At 53.1% G+C, this 19,304-nt stretch overlaps 1 protein-coding gene across 1 annotated transcript in view; it reads left to right on the top strand.

Annotated features, from left to right (window-relative positions):
- The first annotated feature begins 11,874 nt into the window (after window positions 1-11,874).
- The window catches only part of PLXND1 (plexin D1), a 69,234-nt gene continuing 61,804 nt past the window's right edge, over window positions 11,875-19,304 (top strand). Inside the window, exon 1 of the mRNA XM_051627580.1 lies at window positions 11,875-13,568. Coding sequence (XP_051483540.1) covers window positions 12,261-13,568 — 1,308 coding nt within the window. The 5' untranslated portion in view covers window positions 11,875-12,260. The remainder of the gene's footprint in view (window positions 13,569-19,304) is intronic.

Raw genomic sequence — 19,304 nt, 5'->3', positions numbered from 1 at the left:
TGAAAACAATGCAGTGGCCACCGAAGCTGATGGAGTAACAACTGCCCTTCCACTTGGCCTGCAGACAAAAGGGCTTTAAGCTTGTAAGCAAACAAATGCAAACCTGTAGCAAAGCCCAGCAGCCCTAGACGAGGGGAGATAACAAGGCAGAAACCGGGGAGATCCAGAGGGAAGGTGTGTGTGTGCGGCTGAGCAGGAGGGACCCCCGGCCCTGCCACCCAGCTCTGTCTGACTGGTGCTGAAAAGAGAATTGCTGCTGAATTGTCTAGTTTATGGATCCACCCAGTTAATTAACCGTGATTAATAAGGCACTGCCAGAATGAACCCTGCTGTCAGCTTTATCTGTATAATCCCAGTTTGTGTCTTTAAAGACTGATAGGAGAGCCAAAAAAAAAAAAATCCAGACAAAAAGATAAGGGTGAAGATGCATGGTGATGTCTTGGAAATTCAATTTAGTGAGGAAAATATCCCTTTTAAAGCCACATTATTAACTGCTGTCAAGTGACAGCCGTTTGGGCTCCGTGTGCAGGGGGTGGTTCAGCCAAGCTGCGTCAGGCTCTGCCCCGGCTGCTTCCCTGGTGCTGCGGGTGCATCGAATCTGCATGATTGCTTTGGGATGGAGCTTGTCAACAGCGACTGCAGCTGGGCTGTGAATCACTTTAATTTGTCATGTGAGCTGGTTTCACACCGATATCTCTGGAGGGAAAACGCTGGGAAGTTGGGGGGAGGGGGGAGAGGGGATGTCAGACACGATCCCCGTGCCCCAGTTCTTGATAGAAATGTTTATCCCTCTCCACCAGCTAATGACTAGTCCTAATTTAATAGAATGGAGCGAAGTGGTCAACATAAAATGCGTGTTTTGTTTTCACATCTGAGTCTAACATGGCCACAAGTCATAGTCTGAAATGATTGGGGGTGTTATCAGTCACACAATCTGACATTTTGCCAGAAGGTCTCTTTTGTCTCTGAAGTGCGAAAACAGGGGATGCTATTTCTTGTGCTCTGTAAAGAAAAATGTGGGTTGCAGAGTCTTAAGGAGCCGAAGGAAACCAAAGAAGGAAAGAAAAATCAAGACCACTTCCTTTCAATAATCATGCAAATACTCCAACTCTAGGGTCACTTCATGGAAAACATTTGTAGGAAGCACCTGAAAAACTGGCAGGGAAATTTCCCAACCCAGCCTTCATATTGTTTCCTGCATCCTTTACTGGGATAACCTTGAGAAAAATAAAAATAATAATATAATAACTTGATTAGTTTAAATTTTGGATTTATGTATTCCATCACCATTAATAACAATAACAATTAAATACCCACCTCTGACTGAGTTCCCTTGACACTTAGTTAAAATACACAATTATGCAAAATAGGCAGACTCCCAGTGCATGTTATCCCAAGCAGCAAAAGCATAAACCAAACATAAACCATTCCACAGAGACAAATTACCCATCAAAAGAATTACTCACTGTGGACCAGGAGATTTTTACAAGGTTGACTTTAACTGTGCAGGTGAATGTTACACCTCTTAAGAATTCATTAGTCAAATCTGCAGCAAAAGAAAAGGAAACGTAGATTTGCTTTTCCTAAGTGTAAAGGGCCTTATACTGTGCTGCTTGAAAGTTAAATGCCCTGTTCTCTTTCTTTATCAAATCAAGGTGTTTGATCATGTGTCTAGGTTTAAGCTCACAGTTAGCCCTCCTGAAATTAGAAGAATTACTTGCTTTCTCCCAGAGTTGCATTGTTAGACATCTTGCAAAGACGAGAGGGGCAGTGAATGCAAAGGTATGACACAAATGCCCTTTTCTAGCTCTCCCTCAACACGCTGCAATTTCCCCTCTGGTATGTACAGAGCCAGGGATCTGTGTGGCTGCTCTGCAATCTGTCTGGTTGGAGGCTCTGTTGGCACTGCTAACATCAGGGCTGATTAGCATGCTATTGCAGTCCATCCCCTCCTGGTCCCCAGCAGCCAGCCCAGCCCTTCAGCTCTTCCCAACAAATTACTAATCTGGCCTTGCAACACGGAGCTCCCGCGGCAGCCGTCCTGGTAAACACCATATGTGAGGATGAGCTGGTGGAGCTGCCGTGGAGGCATTTGCTGCTCTTAAATTCCAGCCCTGTTACAGCAGGCAGAGCCCACCTGTTGGCAGCAGGAACAACAATCCAGCCTGGGTGGGCATGTGGGGAGTGCAGTGTCCCTGGGTGATGTGGACCAGCTGCCACAGCAGAGCTCCCCAGGCTCTGTGTGCCTCGGGGGGTGCCTGCTGGGCACCAGGCACAGTGTCCGTCTCTGGCACCTTCACTGAGAGCCACAGAGACCCAATGCCAACCAAAGCTGTGCTGGGAACAACCTCCTTGGTTCTGTAGTACCTCCTAAATCCACTCATTCTTCAGCTGCTGCTTCTGATACTTCCCTTTCCCTCACTGTGCAGTCTGAGCCCGCGGAGGTTATGCACATGAAAGGAGGCAAGAATTGGCCCCTCAGGGAGGAAGTAGGCACGGACTTTTTCTGTCTGATTCTGGAGCTAACAGCTCCAGCCAGGAGCTGTTCTGATGAGGTCTTACTGTAAAACAGATGCAAAGTTTCATGCAACGAGTGATGTAGCATAGGGAAATGGATTTATTTTTCCATGCTGTCTTTCCCCATCTCTTGCATGGGATCAGAGCTATTGGATCTGAAGCTGATTAAGTGTGAGACCCCAGCACAATAACAACAGTATTGGCCACCAGTTTCTTAGAGATCGTCTGGGAGATGGAATGTGATGTTCATTTGAAATACTGGCTGCAAACAAGCTCTTCCCACTTTTTTACCCTTCCCCACTTTCTGCCTTAGAAAGAACGGAAAACAGACAGGTTTGCTAATAGTGTCAGAACTGGAGGGTAGAGGTACATTTACATTCAAAACCTTGCATGAACATCCAGCTGCAAGAGTTTCCAAGCAAGGCAAAAGCTAGCGAGTGAAAGAAGCTGGACAATTACACTCATTTGTCTGCCTTGTTTTCATTGAAATAATTCAGGCAAGGCCAACTGTGTTACTTGGATTCTCTAAGGTGTAATTTAGGCATGAGATGTTTACAATCAACTCTCATTTGCATCAACCGGGAGGAGAACGTGGGATCTGTTGGATATTTCAAAAGCTGGGTTAATTACTAGTTTAACCACTAATATTTATTCAACGTTCTGCATGTGCCACCGGGCCAGATCCTGCCCCTCTTGCTGCTGTGCTTGCTCTGCAGCGAGGGGCGCTGGGCAGGCCCTGCGAGTGCAGCTCTGCTGGTGCCAGGGAGACCCAGAGCCAGGGATGGGTGTCTGACTGAGAGCCCAGAACCGTCAATCTGCCGGGAACAAGATGCTCCTCCTTTCTGCAGCCCGGAAATGGGCTTAAACAAAGACACTGTTTACTATGGGCCACGCTCTGTTGTCGGTGCTAGTGATGATCATTGAACTTTGTAGCAAACAGCTTGATAAAATCAATGGGGCCATTTGCTAGGTAGGAACTCCCCCCTCTGTGCCAGGAGCTCAGGGACTGACCCCGGACTCTCTGTGAGTGCTGCCCAGACAAATCTGAACACTGCTAAGCCAAGCTAAAATGAGCAAGGAAGTTTATTGACAGTTTTGATTGAAACCAGAAGTAAGTTTTGCTGGTTTTTGGTTGTTGTTGTGTGTTTTTTTTTTTAACCCAGGCTTAAACAGACATCACTTAGAAGAAAGATATTGATAGAAAGATAAACCTAGAGCATGAGAGGACCCTCAAGGTGAAAAGTGCCATTAAGTAGGTTGAAGGAGCCTGCCCTGCTATGACAAGCTGCTCCCTGTGCAGGAGGACAGAGAGCACTGAGAGGGAGATAAGATTAGGAGGTCAGATGCAAGGTTATGGAAACCTTGATGGCTTTCTCCATCTTGGGCAGCTCTGTGTGGCTGGTGGCCTAATGAGGGCTGGCTGGGGTGGTTTGGTGCTGCTCATGCCTGTCCTCCAGGAACCAGCCCAGCCCTGTCAACTGATTCCCATATGCCAGTGGCTTTCTGGGTGGATATTTAGCTGCTTGACCTGAAAGGATTTACCAGCAGGGAGGAGAAGGGTCCCATGTTTCATGACATGTCCTGAAGTCACTTATGTGAAATGTGTGTTTTCCCACCATGACCTCTGGCAGCCCCTGACAGCCCCTTGGTCTCCTCCCCTGGCCAGCAGGAACAGATACTTGCCAGGGGTGGTGGAATAACAGCAGGCTCAGCCTGAGCGTCTGGGCATGGGTGGCTCTGCAGGGTGGCCGGGAGACAAAACCAGGGCCTGGTGTTTTGCTGCTGATGGCAGGAGGTGGGAAATTCCAGGTTCAGGTCTGGGAGCACAAAGAGCTGATGGAGCCCAGATCGGACCCCACAGTGCGAGTGAACCAGGTTTGTCTGTCCAGCCCCAGGGATCGAGTCCTCCTGACACACTCCTGGTCTGAGGGGCAGAGGAGCTCAGCACCCAGCTGTCACCTTCAGCAGAGAGCCAGTGTCTGCAGCTCATTAGTCCTTATTGTTATTAAAGCTCATTATTTTTCTCTCTCTCTCCAGAGGAATGCCATGAAGCCAAGGGTTGCTGCTGCTTCCTTTGCCTTTCCAGGGCTAAGCAGGACATTAAATTCACTAAAGCTATTGCACCCTGTGTGGCAGACTACATCCCTTACACTGGACTCGGGTAAGACGGCAGTGCCATTTGTATGATTCCATCTACCATGTGGGGCAGAAGGTGCTGAGAAAAGGGAGTCCCCTGTGACACCAGGACCCCTGAAATACACAGTGCATCTATGTGCAATGTAATTCCTGGGTGTGAAAACAGAAAAAAACCCCAACTGCTTAGACAGAAGAATGTGAACAGTCGACTTTCAAGTGATTAAAAGTGCCCCAGTCTTTCACTGTAGAGTGCTTACATTTTTGAAAGAGTGAGAGTTGCATGGTCATTTTAACTATTTAGGCAGTTTAAGTACCTTTTCTTTTCCACTTTTGCCAGCTGTATCAGCAGGCTGCTCCATCTCTCTCTGCTTTACCTCTAGTTCTGCTCAGCTTCAGGGTCACATTCACTGATGGGTGAAGAGTTTTGGGTGCATGTGCTACTGGGTTATCCAAAGAGTGCAAAGAAAAAGCTGGTTTCACTTGTATACGGATTCATGTGAATGTTTCCATTAGCACATAGTTTTGTAACATCATATTTTACATAATGGATTTTGTGGTGAGTTCAGACACAAATGCACATGTGTGCACAGGAGCATTCAGATTGTACACAGGCCTTATCTTTGCAGGCTAAACTGAAACAACTGGTAGTTCTTTTCCGCTACAAAATTAAAAATGCTACAATTTATCCAGTATAGGACCTGCCAACATTTTAAAAGTATATGCACCCACGTGTCTTTTTTAATCCATATGTATGTGTGTGTGACTTCTAACTTTTGGCTTATCTCTAAGATTAATGAACGTGTTGACTGCACATGAGAAATGTATAAACCTTTTAGACTGTTGGGGTCACCAGGGAAATGTCGAAAACAAGATCACACTCTTTACAGTATGTCCAAAAAGATAGACCCCAGACGACACCCCAAAAGTGACGTTACAGTGGGAGGCAGGTACCAGAGGCACAGTGGAACACGTGCTGCTGGAGCTGTGTGTCAGCCACCCCCGCAGGGGTGCAGGTGGCAGCCACGGCCCTTGGCGAGGGACAGGGCTGAGGAGGGCTCAGCTTTCCTAGGAAAAAAAAGTGGGGGCACAGGTTTGTAACTAACACTTGCTAATAAGTTTCTCTGAGAGGCTGACCCTGCACCTCTCCAAGTGGCAGGACATGGTGCAAGTACTGCAGGACACGATCCACCCCCCTGGGCTCAGCAGGTGGAGGAGCATCTTGCCGAAGGGCTGAGTCCTGCCTTGGCTGGAGGTGGCAGGGACAGGTGGTGGGCTGGCCTGGGGCTGGCACAGGTGGGTCGCTGGCAGGACTCTGGGCTGGATGGTGCAGGGATGATGGTTACGGTGCTGGAGATGGGACTGATGGGGCAGGGCTGGGAGAAAGCCAGGAGGGCCCCTGGGGGATCAGAGTGAGAGAGGCTGGCATTCAGCATGGTTTGCTGCAGGATGGGGTGATCCCTGCTGGGGTAGGTTCTGGGGATGGTGCTGCCAAGCTGGGGCTGGCCTTGGCAGGTGCCCATGAATTCGCATGTGCCCTGGGTCTGGCAGTGTCTGGGGAGCTGGTTCAGGGCAGGTGGCAACCACGGCCACTCCTCTGGGATTAGGAGACCTGTGAGAGAAACTGAGGATGTGGGATAGAGCTGGGAGGTGCCACCTGGGGTGTACAGAAGTTTGCTGGTGACTGGCCCTGCCAAGCTGAGGGCACGTCTGAAGCTGGTCTGGGGTCTGCTCGGCTTTGCTCAGCAAGGTGGAGAGCAGTGATGCTTGGAGCTGGACACACCAAACACAGTGCTGACTGGGAGCTCAGTGAGACTATGTATATTTTAAAGCAATGATGAGATTTTAACCAAAACACTTATGTTTGTATTAAGATGTGAAAACAAAAAATCTGCAATTAACCACCTTTAACCCTTTCACTTCAAAGCACTTAATAAGCATCAACACTGAAGCCTCAACTAGCCCAGTGAACATGGGAGAGAATAACGTTCAACTCCCTAAGTCAAATGGGTTGGGATTAACAAGGGTAGTGTGGGCTGTAATAATATATTTACAGCCTGGTGATTATACTGTGGGAAGGAAGGGAAGGGGATTAAATCTTTGTTTAGTTTAAACTGCATTTTAGTGCAACCAGTTCTTCAGTAGTACACAGTTAAAAATATAGTCTGTCAAATCCTGCTGACATATTTTGGCAATAGATATTTTCTCTAATTGAAAGCAATTGTTGTGTTGTAAGCTTTCCCTCTTTCCCATTTGTTTTGGTTAACGGGTAGTGGTGGCCTGTCTGCTTAAGCACGTATTGAGCAACTGCTCACTGGAAAGCTCACATATTGCAAAGAGCGCGGCACGATCCTGCCTGACTTCATAAGGAAAAACTTCCTCTGGGCTTTTGCGGGGGATGTTTGAACAGAGCTGGTAGGATCAGCCTTTCTGGTTGTTATTGCAGGGCTGTGCTGTTTGGGTCAGCTGGGGCCTTCATCAGTGAATCCTGGGGTAAAAACCAGGCTCGCTTCCAATGCAGCCATGCTTTGTTTTGAAGACTCAGCACGGCCCCCGCTGGGAATCCCACGAGGGGATGCTCTGCTTGATGTTGCCTTTGCTGCCTCTGCTGGGAGCCCAGCTCTGCCCCTACGCTGCTGGGACGGGCAGGGACCCCTCGGCCGCAGCTGCCGCGGGTGGGCAGGGCCCGGGGGGCTCGCCCAGCCCCTGCTCAGCCGGTCCAGGCAACATGGGGCAAAAACAGTGCATCGACCAGTGCACAGTCAAAATCAACAAGGGAGGTGTAGGGACAAAAGACTGTTAGTGTGGTGAGGCTGGGGTTTGAAGGGATTGTGTCTTCACCTCACCACAGGCCCCAGCTCGTGCCAAATTTCCTGCAGGGCAGAGCTGGAGACCCGTTTGAGCTCACCAGCCATGTTTCCAGCCCTGACTGGAGTGAAGCTGGGGTGAGTGAGTGCTGAGCCCTTTCTAAGCCTCCAAAGAAAATAAAAGCAACAGGTCACCAAGGAGACCTGCAGGAAACTGGGGAACCTGCTGCTTTTGCATCCCAGCTTTCCACCCACAGCACCCAGGTCAAACCCCAGCGCAGGCTACAAAAGACATGATTTTTTATTGCTTTGCAATAAATCTGCTGGTCTGGAAAATCCTGCCATTATTGTGTATATGAACTTTCACCAGCACCGAATCTGTCATTAACCTAGAAGGAGACCTTTTCATGCTCACAGCCTCTGTCTGCACAGCTCCTCTCTGGAGGCAAATCCCTCACGGTGAACACGTCAGCCGGCCGCACGCTGCCGACAGGGTTATGACTGCATTACATGCTCTGAAGGGAGCAGTGCTCCACATAACACTGAAAAAGGTCCATCTTTTGCAAACAAAGAGACTTGATGGAGAAAAAAACCCCATGATTTTACTCAGTGAGTGCCTCAGGTCCCCATAAATCCCTCTTGCCCCTGCTCAGATGGGGCTGGAGGCCAGCAGTGGGGTGGCAGCAGAGCCCCCCACACCGGTACAATTCCTGCCACAGCCACTTGCAGGGAAGGCTGAGACCACAGTGGAGTGTGTGTTTAGATTAAAGGACATTTGGGAAGGGACCTTGCCTTAATCTTTCTGCTAAGCACCTAGCAGATTGCCAGTGTGCTAAATCATGAGTAATAACAGTAATGACAGTCTGGCCAGCTCCTCCATGAGCAGTGTCTGCAATACAGAGTAATAATAATAAAATGGGGACTTGGTCCATGCTTCTCCAAAGATACACTGAGGATTGCTAATCAGTCTATTTCCAAGGCCTCTGTTATTTCTGAGTGCCTTGAAGTGCTTCATGAGCACTTTCCTGATGCATCCAGCCTGATGACACAGGGCACTAACAACTAACTGGACAAAGGCAGGGTGGCAGACAAGACTGGAGAGCATCAGAGGAGTGGGGTGATCAGGGAACAGGTCTTGTGCAGGCAGTGATTTCTCCAAGTCTAAGTGCTTCTCAGCTCCCCTTGTGTTTCCCTCCTTTCTGTTTAGAAATTCTGCTCCAGGGAGAGCTCTGTCCTGCCAGTTGAGGGCTGGGCAGGTGGAGACCAAGCAGGACTGCTCTGCTCTCGCCTAGCTCTTACACTCTTTTCTTGGTTAACTGCTAGTGGCTTCTCCCAGGATGGGGAAAAGACTTGAGTTGGACCCCTGCTCTGGTGCTGTGCAGAGCTATTCAGTGGCCATTTTCCATCAGTGTGGGTTTCCGACAGGGAAAGCAAGCAGCCAAAAGGATACAACACACATATCTGCTAAGTGTTTGTGCATGCACCTTACGGCCTCCTGCCAATCTGCCGTGCAATAATCATATAGAAAATGACCCAAATAACACACTTAGAGGCAAAGAGTGTAGGAGAGGGGGAAAAAAAAAAAAAAAAAAAAAAAAAAAAAAAAAAAAAAAAAGAGGACTGGCTGCCTGGGTAGGAGCAGAGGGACCTTCCTGGGTGGCTGCTGCTGTGTTGGCTTTTCCTCTGCTGGGGCACCAAGTGTCCCCTCTGTGGTGGGGCAGAGGGGGCGTGGCTGCTCTGCACTGCCTGCTCGGGCCCTCCTGGTGTCACAAGCAAGGATGTGAAGCATGCTGCTCTTCTCCAGGTGCCAGCTCCTGAGCCATTCCTGGGGGGGATCCCACTGCCACTGTTTGCCCAGAGCTGCCAAGTCAAACCCGTCCATCCCTGGCATGCCAGGGTGAGCCTTCTTCCCAGATTCATGGTGTACTTTATGGGTACCTTGCAGATAAACCCTGATAGATAAATAAATAGATGTTTATACTCCCTGTATTAAATCTATTAGGTCCTGGGTTTTGACCATGTTGAGTCAATATAACCTGAGTAATTGCATGAGTAACTTGTGTTTCCCCTGAAGGGAAACTGTTCTTGTGTAAATATATTTATTAATAATTAAAGTGTTTTTGAGTTCTTGTGCACACAGCCCCTCTCCTCCACAGAGAAGTCTGAAAGGTTGTTATCCTTAAACCTGCACAGAAGTCAAGCGGGAGGGATTTTGGCAGGGGGTGATGATTGGTGGCAAGAGGCATGTGGTTTAATTTTGACCTTTTTTTCTTTCTGAGCAAAAAATGATGGCAAAATCTCTCAATGAGATACTTTAAAACCTCTACTACTCCATTAGGAGCATTACCCTGAAATACTCACTGGAGCTTCTAACAGCCCAGATAACAGGGGTGGGAAATCACTTCTGGAAAATACTCCCCTCAAAGTATCTTAACAAGGATTTTTTCCTAAGAACAACAATAAAATCTTAGTCAAATGATCCTTCAATACCACAGATATTTTGGCTTTAATTGTATCAATGTAGATAACTGCTTGGCATAGGAAATGGGAGTCAGAGCTCCTGGGGGATTTTTTCTGACAAAGCCAGTGCTGGATACCTTTGGGTAACTCACATTTTTCTGTGTTCTTTGGCCTAATTTTTTTTTTCTAAACTGACTGTAATCTGGAACCTAATTTGATATGCCTTAAAAGACTGATTTCACATGGAAGATGCTCTACTATCAGGATAAGCAGCCATAAGAAACCCTGAAATAGGCAGATTAAAGGTTTGGGATCATGGAGGCTTATTTCTATGCAATTAAAGACATGATCACATTTACAAATTGCTAACTTGTAGTTTAAAAAAAAAACCAACAGCCAACCAACAACTTGAAGTCCCACATTTAAAAACAGCTAATAACAATTAATTAAGGATATGATGAGCAGAGACAATGGGTTAGATAGCATGAAGCACAGCTTTTAATTCAATGCACATTTTCAGCGGACATGGCATGGCCAAGGCAGCCGTGTATTAATTAGTGCTCTGAGCAGGGTGAGGGGGACAGGAAGGGGGTGAGGGAAATTGGCAGGTGTAGAAATGAGATTAGACAACAACAGAGGATTTTTCTCTGCAGAACAGAAGTAATGCAGAATCCTCATCAGCCTTGCTAACATGTTTTGAATAAATGAACATACATGCCATGAGAGCAGGCAGGGCAGTGGGGCACACCCTGGGGATAAGGACAGGGAGGGCAGCTTTCCAGGGCTGGCTAGAGCGTTTCCAGGAGGTCCTGACAGAACACGAGCCTTGATTTCCCACCCTCGCTCTGAACACTGCTGGCTATTCTGGATGGCGAGGTGGCTCCACAGCCCGCCCGTGCAAGGGGACCGGTGCAATTGCGCTGCTGTGCTGCCGCAGCAGCCCGGTGAACCCAAGCCTTGGGGCTTCCCTTGGCCCGCCCCCATCGCGCAGGTGTCCCTGCTCTGAGTGGAAAATCAGGCTTGAGAAAAGGATGCTGCGACCATGTCCTACAGCCTCTCCCCTGGGCTTCGACTTGAAGAGCCCGCATGCTGGAGCCCACCCGTGCCCCTCTAGCACGGGGAGAGGATGGATCCTCTGTTGCTGCCCCGGGCGCACTCTGTGCCCAGGGCGGTGCGGGGCCGCAGGGGTGCGGGGCCGGGCAGCCGCTCAGGGGACACCGGCTACATGGGGAAACCACCCCCCGCCGCAGAGCTCGGCCCCGGGCAGCCCGGGCCCCGGCCCTTCCGCAGCGCCCCACGGCTCTGGGGGCCCGTTTCCCCCGCGCTCAGGGGTAAGTTCAGACGGCGCGGGCGGCCCGCGCAGGTGGAGCGTTTCCCGGGCGGGTCAGAGCCCGCGTTGTCTCGGCGCTGCGGAGCCCGGCGGGCGGAATTTGGGAATATCATAGTTCCTTTCGCGGTGTCTTTTTTTTTTTTTTTTTTTTTTTTTCCTCCTCCCACAGTTAAAAAAGCGCCCGTTGGAGGGCAGAGGAGATGCACAGTCCTACTCTGAACTCGGCTTTTGGCAAGGCGTGCGGGCAAAGCTCCCCTGGGGGTGCAGCCCAGCAGCGGCCCGCGCCTCCCCGCCCGCCCGGTTCCTCGGGGGCTGTTCCCCCACGGGCAGGCGGCAGCGACTCGGGGTCACGCCCACCCCTCCGCCTGCCCCCCGCTCCTCGAAGCGCAGCCCTCGGCAAGCGCGGCGACCGGGACGGGACGAGTCCTGCAGCCGCCGGCGAGGCATCCGTGTTGCGGGGAAGGTCGAGACACGCCCCGACACACACCCCCGGCGCGGTCGGCGGGTCTGCTCCCTCCACGGGCTGCCTGCTCCCTCCACGGGCTGCCCAGCCCGACCGCCGCGTCCCTGCCCCGAGCCCGGCTCCGGCTGCCGGAGGCTGCGGTGGGTGCCTGTCCTGCTCCGCCTTGCTGCTCCGTAGCTGGGAAAAGCGCTTCTTCCCCTGCCCCAAACTGTTCTGCGGGAGAACGCGAAGGAGACACCGGAAAGGAAGGAAAGCCCGGAGGAGGCAGCGGAGGGGCCGCTCCCTGGGCGGGGGCCGCCATGCCCGGTGCCCACCGGTAACTTCCCCGCTCTGATATGACGGGCCCGCCCCGAGCCCGGTGAGGAAGGCGGCGGGGGCGGAGCGGGCAGGGGGCGGGCGGGAGGCGCGGCCGTGAGCCCCCCCCGCCCCCGCCACTTCCCGCGGGCGTCGCGCGGCGGCGGGCGCTGCCTGCGCAGGAACCGGCCCCGGCCCGGCCCCTCCGCTCCGCTCCGCGCGGGGCCGCCCCGGCACTCTGCGGCGCGGCGGCGGGATGGCTCCGGCAGGCGCTGAGCCGCGGCCCCCCGCGCTGCTGCCGCTCCTGCTGCTGCTTCTGCTGCTGCTCCTGCTGCCCGGCCGCGCCGCCGGACTCGAGGTCCAGCGCAAGTTCCTCTCGCCCACCCCCACCAACAACTTCGCCTTGGACGGCCCCGGCTCCCGCGTCTACCTGGCGGCCGTCAACCGCCTCTTCCAGCTGTCGGGGGGCGAGCTGGCGCTAGAGGCGGAGGCTGCGGTGGGGCCGGTGCTGGACAGCCCGCTCTGCCACGCTCCGCAGTTGCCTCAGGCCTCCTGCGAGCACCCCAAGGTGCTCACCAACAACTACAACAAGATCTTGCAGCCCGACCCCGAGCAGGGCGTCCTTGTCGTCTGCGGCTCCATCTACCAGGGCCTCTGCCAGCTGCGCAGCATGGCCAACATCTCGGCGGTGGCCGTGCGCTTCCCACCGGGGGGCAGCGACCCGGTCACGGTCTTCCCCAGCATGCTGAACGTGGCGGCCAACCACCCCAACGCCTCCACCGTGGGGCTGGTGCTGCGCCGCGGCGGCGGCGGCGGGGCGCGGCTGCTGGTGGCCGCCACCTACACCGGCTTCGGCAGCCCCTTCTTCCCCCGCAACCGCAGCCTGGAGGACCACCGCTTCGAGAACACGCCCGAGATCGCCATCCGCGCCCTCAACGCCCGCGGCGACCTGGCCAAGCTCTTCACCTTCGACATCAACCCCTCCGACGACAACATCTTCAAGATCAAGCAAGGCTCCAAGGCGCGGCACAAGCTCAGCTTCGTCCGCGCCTTCCTGCACCGCGGGGCCGCGCCGCCCGCCCGCCGCCCCTACGCCTACCTGGCGCTCAACAGCGAGGCCAACGCGGGCGACAAGGAGAGCCCCTCGCAAAGCCTGCTGGCCCGCATCTGCCTGGGCGAGGCGGCCGAGGCCACCCTCAACGGCAGCGGCGAGACCAAGAAGCTGACCGAGTCCTACATCCAGCTGGGGCTGCGTTGCGGCGGCCCCGCCGACGCCTTCACCCGCCTCGTCTCCGTCTTCCCGGCGCGGGCGGCCTGGCGGAGCCCCCCGGGCCCGGCCCCCGCCCCCGCCGAGGAGCTGCTCTTCGGCGTCTTCGAGCGGGCCGGGGCCGGCGGGGGCGGGCGGCCGCAGTCCGCGCTCTGCGTCTTCCGCTTCGCCGAGATCGAGGAGACGATCCGGGCCGCCCGCAACTCCTGCTTCGTCAGCCCGGGCGCCGGGATGGTCACCGTGTTGGACAGCGTGGTGCAGGGCACCGGCCCGGCCTGTGAGAAGAGGAACATACAGGTACGGGCGGAGCGAGCACCTGCCGGCACCGGGGGAGCGGGGACGGGCCCCCCGGGACGGGGCGGGGAGCCGGGACCGGCGGAGGCAGCGGACACGGCCCGGCCCGTTACCGCCTCCCTCGGGCCGGAGCGCTGCGGCGATGGGGTGCGCCCCGCTCCCCGCACTCCTCTCGCCCCGCACTCCGCTCTCCGCACGTCCCGCTTTCTCTGTGCCCCGCACCGGTCCGCGTGTCACACCGTGTCACACCGTGTCACACCGTGTCACACCGTGTCACACCGTGTCACACCCTCAGAGCCGGCCGGGTCCCCGCTGCCCCCTGCAGCCAGAGCGTACTGCGGGGCTCGTACCGGGCGGAGAAGGTGCGTGTGTTGGGGGAATCCCTCCGGGTGTCAGTCCCCGGTGAGCCTCGGGGATGCCCCGGTGGGTGCCCTTGGCCATGAGCATCGCCGGCTCGGGCGGGCCCTCCCCGCATCCCGTCCCGCCCGCGGCCGGGCAGCCCTGCCGGGACCCGCACGCTCAGGCTGTCCCATGCCTTGCGTTCGGCTAAAAGTTTGCTTTTGTCGCAGTTTGTTACCAAGTGGCTGCAAACGTTGACGGCAGATAGAGACGCCTGTGCGATGCTTGGGAAAAAAAGAAAGAAAAAAGCTCTGCTTTGAGACTGCGTTTTTGGCTTCCTGTGGGAAGGATGCATAACAGCTCCATCAGCGATCGTAAAAACATCTGTTTGATTTCCAAGTCAAGATAGAGTGTTGGGGCTTGGGCTGTCCTGTGCAATGTCAGTGGCAAAGAGAGAAAGGTTTGCCATGGTAACTGAAGTGTTTAGTGTGGCATCTCCACGCTGTGTTATGTTGTCTTAATGCACTGGCTCATAGACCTACTCTAGCAAAGTTAAATAGTTTTTCCCTGGTGGCAAAGTACAAGCTGCCTGGCAGCCAGGAAATCTGGTAGTCGTCCTGGCTTTTGAGTTAATTCCACAATGACTCCATGTGTTAAGCAGTGGGAGCCCAGTCCTGAAGCCATGGCATGGTCACGGCTCTCAGAAGAGTCACTGGGAGTCAGGAATCCTGTTCACGGTATGTGAAGGCACCCACAGTTCTTGCTGGCTGTTGGCTGAAGCTCAGCATCCCTGGAATCTGCCCCTCAGCTCCGGCAGGGGTGCGCTGTCAGGAGGTGTGGCTGAGGCTTCGGGAGGGCGCTGGGGATTAACAGCCCACTTGTAGTCGAAGCTGATGGCAGAACCTGCTTCCCCTGAGCTTCCTCAGTGCTCCAGGACTGTTGGGGAAATACTGTTTTTTCTAGCTGTTGTTCAGTAGGGAAAATAATGACTAACACTGCTCTGTTAACATTTAAAATAACGAGTGCTGTATCCAGTAAGGAATTTTGACAGCCAATTCCCTGGTGACTCCAGGGGGTTGTAATTTCGCTCTGTCCTTGGGTCTGGCCCATCATGCTGTCCTGCTGTGCAGCATCCCGGGTAGCAGCCCTTCTCTGAGCCTTCCCTGGGTGGGTGAGGAGGGTGGCTGTGGGTTTGCTGTCAGTGGTGCCACAAGGGCAGTCCCTGAGGGGTGGCTGTGTTCTTGAAGGGGTAAGGGGCATGAGATTTACAGGAGCAAGCTAGAAATCACTGAGCCTCTCGAAGCATATAGAGTCAGTAGAAACCCTCCATGTTTAGCACTGTCAGACCAGGCTGTGAGAAAAATGGTCTATATGGAGACAGTAGTATGGCTGGTGGTTATATAGGGTGGACAGGGGAAACTGGGATCTAGTCCTGACTGACACTGCTGCTGTGTTGCTGGCCTTGAAGCAGTCATTTAGCTCCAGGTGCCTCAGTTTCCTGATTTGCCACATACTCGTATATTACTATTATGCAGAAACTAACTGGCATGTAGCATATTACTGTATTTGTAAAGCTGCTTTGAGATCCTTTGATGTCAAGTACAGCAAGATAAATGAAGCAAACCATTAATATTCGTTCATGCCTAATATTTCTACACTTTCCACTTATTTGAAGAGTATTCCTCTAAAACCGCTGACCAAGCCTGCTGGGAAGCTTTCCTACCAGTCAGAAGGAAAGCCTTTCATTTTTTTTTTTGCCTTTTACTTAATCTTTAGAATTGCCAGCAAGTTAACAAGCTGGTTTTGTTTTCAAGTCCCAGAGTGGCAGTGTCAAGAGAAGAGTTGTAATATTGTGTTTCTTTGTGCTGCGAAAACATGAAGTCCATTTCCACCTTCAAGGCAATGAAATACTCTAATACATTGTGTGTCCCAGCCTTGGGAACACAGCAGGAAAATGTATTAAAGCAGCAGCTGGTTCGGCAGAGCAGATCAGCATCTCGCTGCCTTCCCATTATGGGCTCCATTTCTCCACCCATTAGTGGGTTTCCAGGTTTTCTTTTGCCTATGCATCACTGATAGGTGCTCTGGTATTATCAAAATTGTAGCTCATTAGCCCTTCCTGTGGACTAGGTGGTTGGGTTTTAAGCTCCTTCTGGAAGAAAACATAAAAACCTAATGATGGCCTGATTCATTCCGAGCGCGTGTTCGGCTGAAGTCGGTTGTTGCAAATAGGGAGCACGGGCTGTTAGGTGTAATGTGGTGTGAAAGGAAAATCATTGCCCCCTTGTGTGCTCTTCTGTCTAATTGAATGCTCCTCTCCGGCAGCGCCGGGCTGTGGCTCAGCCAGGAGCTCAGTGCTCTGCTGCCGCTGATGGGTTTTGCCAGCGGGCCCTGGGCAAGCCAGCCAGCCCTGCAACCCCAGCGAGGGGCCGAGTTTGTGACCCCCAGCCGGTGCTGAACGGAGGGGCTTAGTCCCCGTGCAGGGGAGTGTCCTCCAGCTGTTGTGGCAGCTGCTTGTTGGGCTCCTGCTGTGCCGCCGTGGGACCCGCCCTGCAGGAGCTGCAGGGGGTGGCGGGCCAGGTGGGCCTGGGGACAGTGCACCCCTGGGAGCTGGCAGGGGTCCTGGGTGGCTGATGAGCTGGTGTCCCCAGGGTGGGCAAGGGGAGTCACCAGCTTTGGTGGAAGTGCGAACTTGCAATTAAGCACGTGCCGAGCGGCTTGTGAGAGGTGCAGAAAATGTGCAGAGGAGGATGCTCTGGGTCAGGAGTGGAGGCTGGTTGGTTGTTCTCAGGGAGTGCTGCTGAAAAGTCACTTACCAAGGAGGTGAATTTGCAGCAGCAGCTAAGGGGAAGGAGGATATATTAGGGAAGGATTATGTTTGATGGGGTTCTTGTGCTGAGAGTGAGTGGATGAGCACTAGGATTGCTTTCCCTCAACAGAAATAGCTTTTTATAATTAATTTTGTGTCAAATACTGGGCTGTCTGTAACACATGCAGTTAAAATTAAATACCCACATGGAGTCACTGCTGTGTTTTGCCCACTCGAAGCCTGGGTGGAATTTGGACCTGAGCCCCCAGGAGAGGAGTATGAGCTCTCGTTAACAGGCTGTCCTGAATGTCACTTGCAGCAGTGTGCTGACAGAGCTTGTCAAATCCCAAGGACACTGCATGGGTTTGCTTCATGTCTGAAGCCTCCTGCCCTGGCAGGGTTACACCAGGTGGGTGTTAAGGTCACCTTGGCAGTGTGGCTGGAGCAGACTGGGCAGGACCCTGTCCCCAGCTTCCTGCTGACTGTGAGGAGCAGCCGGAAGACTTGGGTTTGCTACTCAGAGATCCACACCTTTCCTGGGAAATATTTGGGGTCTGCAACTCTAAAAAGGCTGAAAATCCAGATTGTTTCCTGTGCTGAAAAGCCTAGGCATGGCAGCATGGGATAATGATGCGTTTCAGCATTAGTTCTCAAGTTTCTGGCTCTTGTGGCTTTGTGTCAGATCCTGCCTGCTCGTGGAGCACAGTGTTTTGTGGTGTGATGATGAGATACCCACCAGTGAGCTTTACTATAACGGGTTGTTAAACAAAACGAACTCCTTGGGTAGACTGTATAAACAGTCTCAGTGTATGTATGCTTGGGCATGGAAATGTGGTTTGAAACCAGTCAGAAAATGTTCCCAAAGAAAAAAATTCAAATACATGTGGGAATATGACAAAGCATCTACTTACTGTCCAAATATACTGAGGCATCTCCGTGGGATTGAGTTTTATAGGAGCTGAGTTCCTTTGAAGTGCTGCTTTATACTAATCTAGAAATTTCAAACATGAAAATAAATGTGCTCTAACCTTACATCTACTCAAATAAATTTGGAGGATTAGCCACACAAAGGAAATTGGGAATTTGCACTTAATTTGTCCATTAAAAATGAAGCAGGAGTTCTCATAGCAGGCTTAATTTCTGCTCTTTGTGGCCGGTGCTGTGTGGAGTTGCTCTCCCTCTCCTGAAGGTGCAGATGCCCCGTCACTGTGGAGCTGCACCGTGCTCTTGTTGTCACCATAGCTTCCTTTGCTTCTGGATATTGTTCTACAAGCAGTGGGAGGCCAGTGTCCCTCCAAGCCACTGTCCAGAGGCTCAGTGGTAAGGGGCTGATCTGTCCATGAGGAATTGGAGGACCTGGAATGCCCCAGAGGAGAGGTTCAAGCCACAGTCTGAGTCCCACGTCTTGCAAAGATGTTTCCTTGGGAATGTCTGTGGAGATGCAACCTCCTGCTTGCATGCAGGCAGCTGGGTGCAGAGAGCAGGAGCTGTGAGTCTGGTCCTTCCTGGGAGGGCAGGCTCAGCTCCCCAGGGTGCCTGTGCCGGGGGCCCCCGCGCTTTGTGCCGAGCAGGGGAGTCTCCAAGGGAGTGGCTGGATGCCCCCGAGCTGGAGGTGGGTGGTGGGAATGTGCCTGTTGGGGCCCCGGGCTCACCCCTGCTTTGCATCTCAAGCTCAAACAGATCCTGAGTTGCAAAGGGAAGTTCGGTCAAAGTGGCAGAAGTTTCTGTGCCTGGAAATCAGAAGCTGGGCTGCTTTAGGTGAGAGATGAAAGTGGCTCCAGGCCAGGGCAAAGCACCTGCCTGCTCCTGGAGCATCAGTACCTGATGAAAGAAGGTTGGTGGAGCTGAGGGCCCCTGGAGAGGTGCATAAGGCACCTAGAGATGTGGACGGGTGCTGAGGATGCTGTAAAAGCACCTTCTTGTGCCGTGTAAACCCCAGCAGGCGTGTGTTCAAACACAGCTCGCAGGGAGCTGCACCCTGGTGATACTCTGGTCTGGGAGCAGTAAGCTGTTGGAAACATAATAGGTCTGAGCCCCTGCCTGTGGTAATCTAATGCAAACACGGGGCAAGCTAGAACTGGCAGCAGTTGGAAACAATCAGTTAAAACCACGGGAGTGCTACCTACAGCATCGTGACTGTGCTCCAGCTTGGGCTCGTGCACGGCACGTGCAAGGGTCACAGCTGCAGGGGCTGCACAGGGGTGTGACTGCCCATGGACAGTGAGGAGGTGATGGATGGGGTCAGTGGTCCTGGCTGGGAGGAAGAAACCGCTCGGTGGCCAGGGGCAGGTGGCTGGCAGCTGGCAGTGTCACAGCTTGCACTGTGCCCCTTGGGAAGGAGCCATTGTCACCCCTGGGGACAAGGCACCAGCCTGTGCCAGGAGTGTTACTGCCCTCTTTTCACAGGGGAAGTGGCAGGAGGCCACTGGTTGATGCCTCATTGTGGGTCAGATGTGTGGCAGCATCAGGATTTGGATTGAGGTCCTGAGTACTGGAGTGCTGCTGTGTCACTGTCCCCAGCACACATACCAGGGTCACAGGGTGTGGGGGTGAGCAGACCCCAGCATGCAGGAGGATCTGCTTTGCTTTGC

The sequence above is a fragment of the Apus apus genome, chromosome 9, assembly GCF_020740795.1.
Source record: "Apus apus isolate bApuApu2 chromosome 9, bApuApu2.pri.cur, whole genome shotgun sequence".
NCBI classification, from domain to species: domain Eukaryota; kingdom Metazoa; phylum Chordata; class Aves; order Apodiformes; family Apodidae; genus Apus; species Apus apus.
The sequence above is the reverse complement of the archived record's forward strand: the minus strand, read 5'-3'. Positions and strand labels throughout refer to the sequence as shown.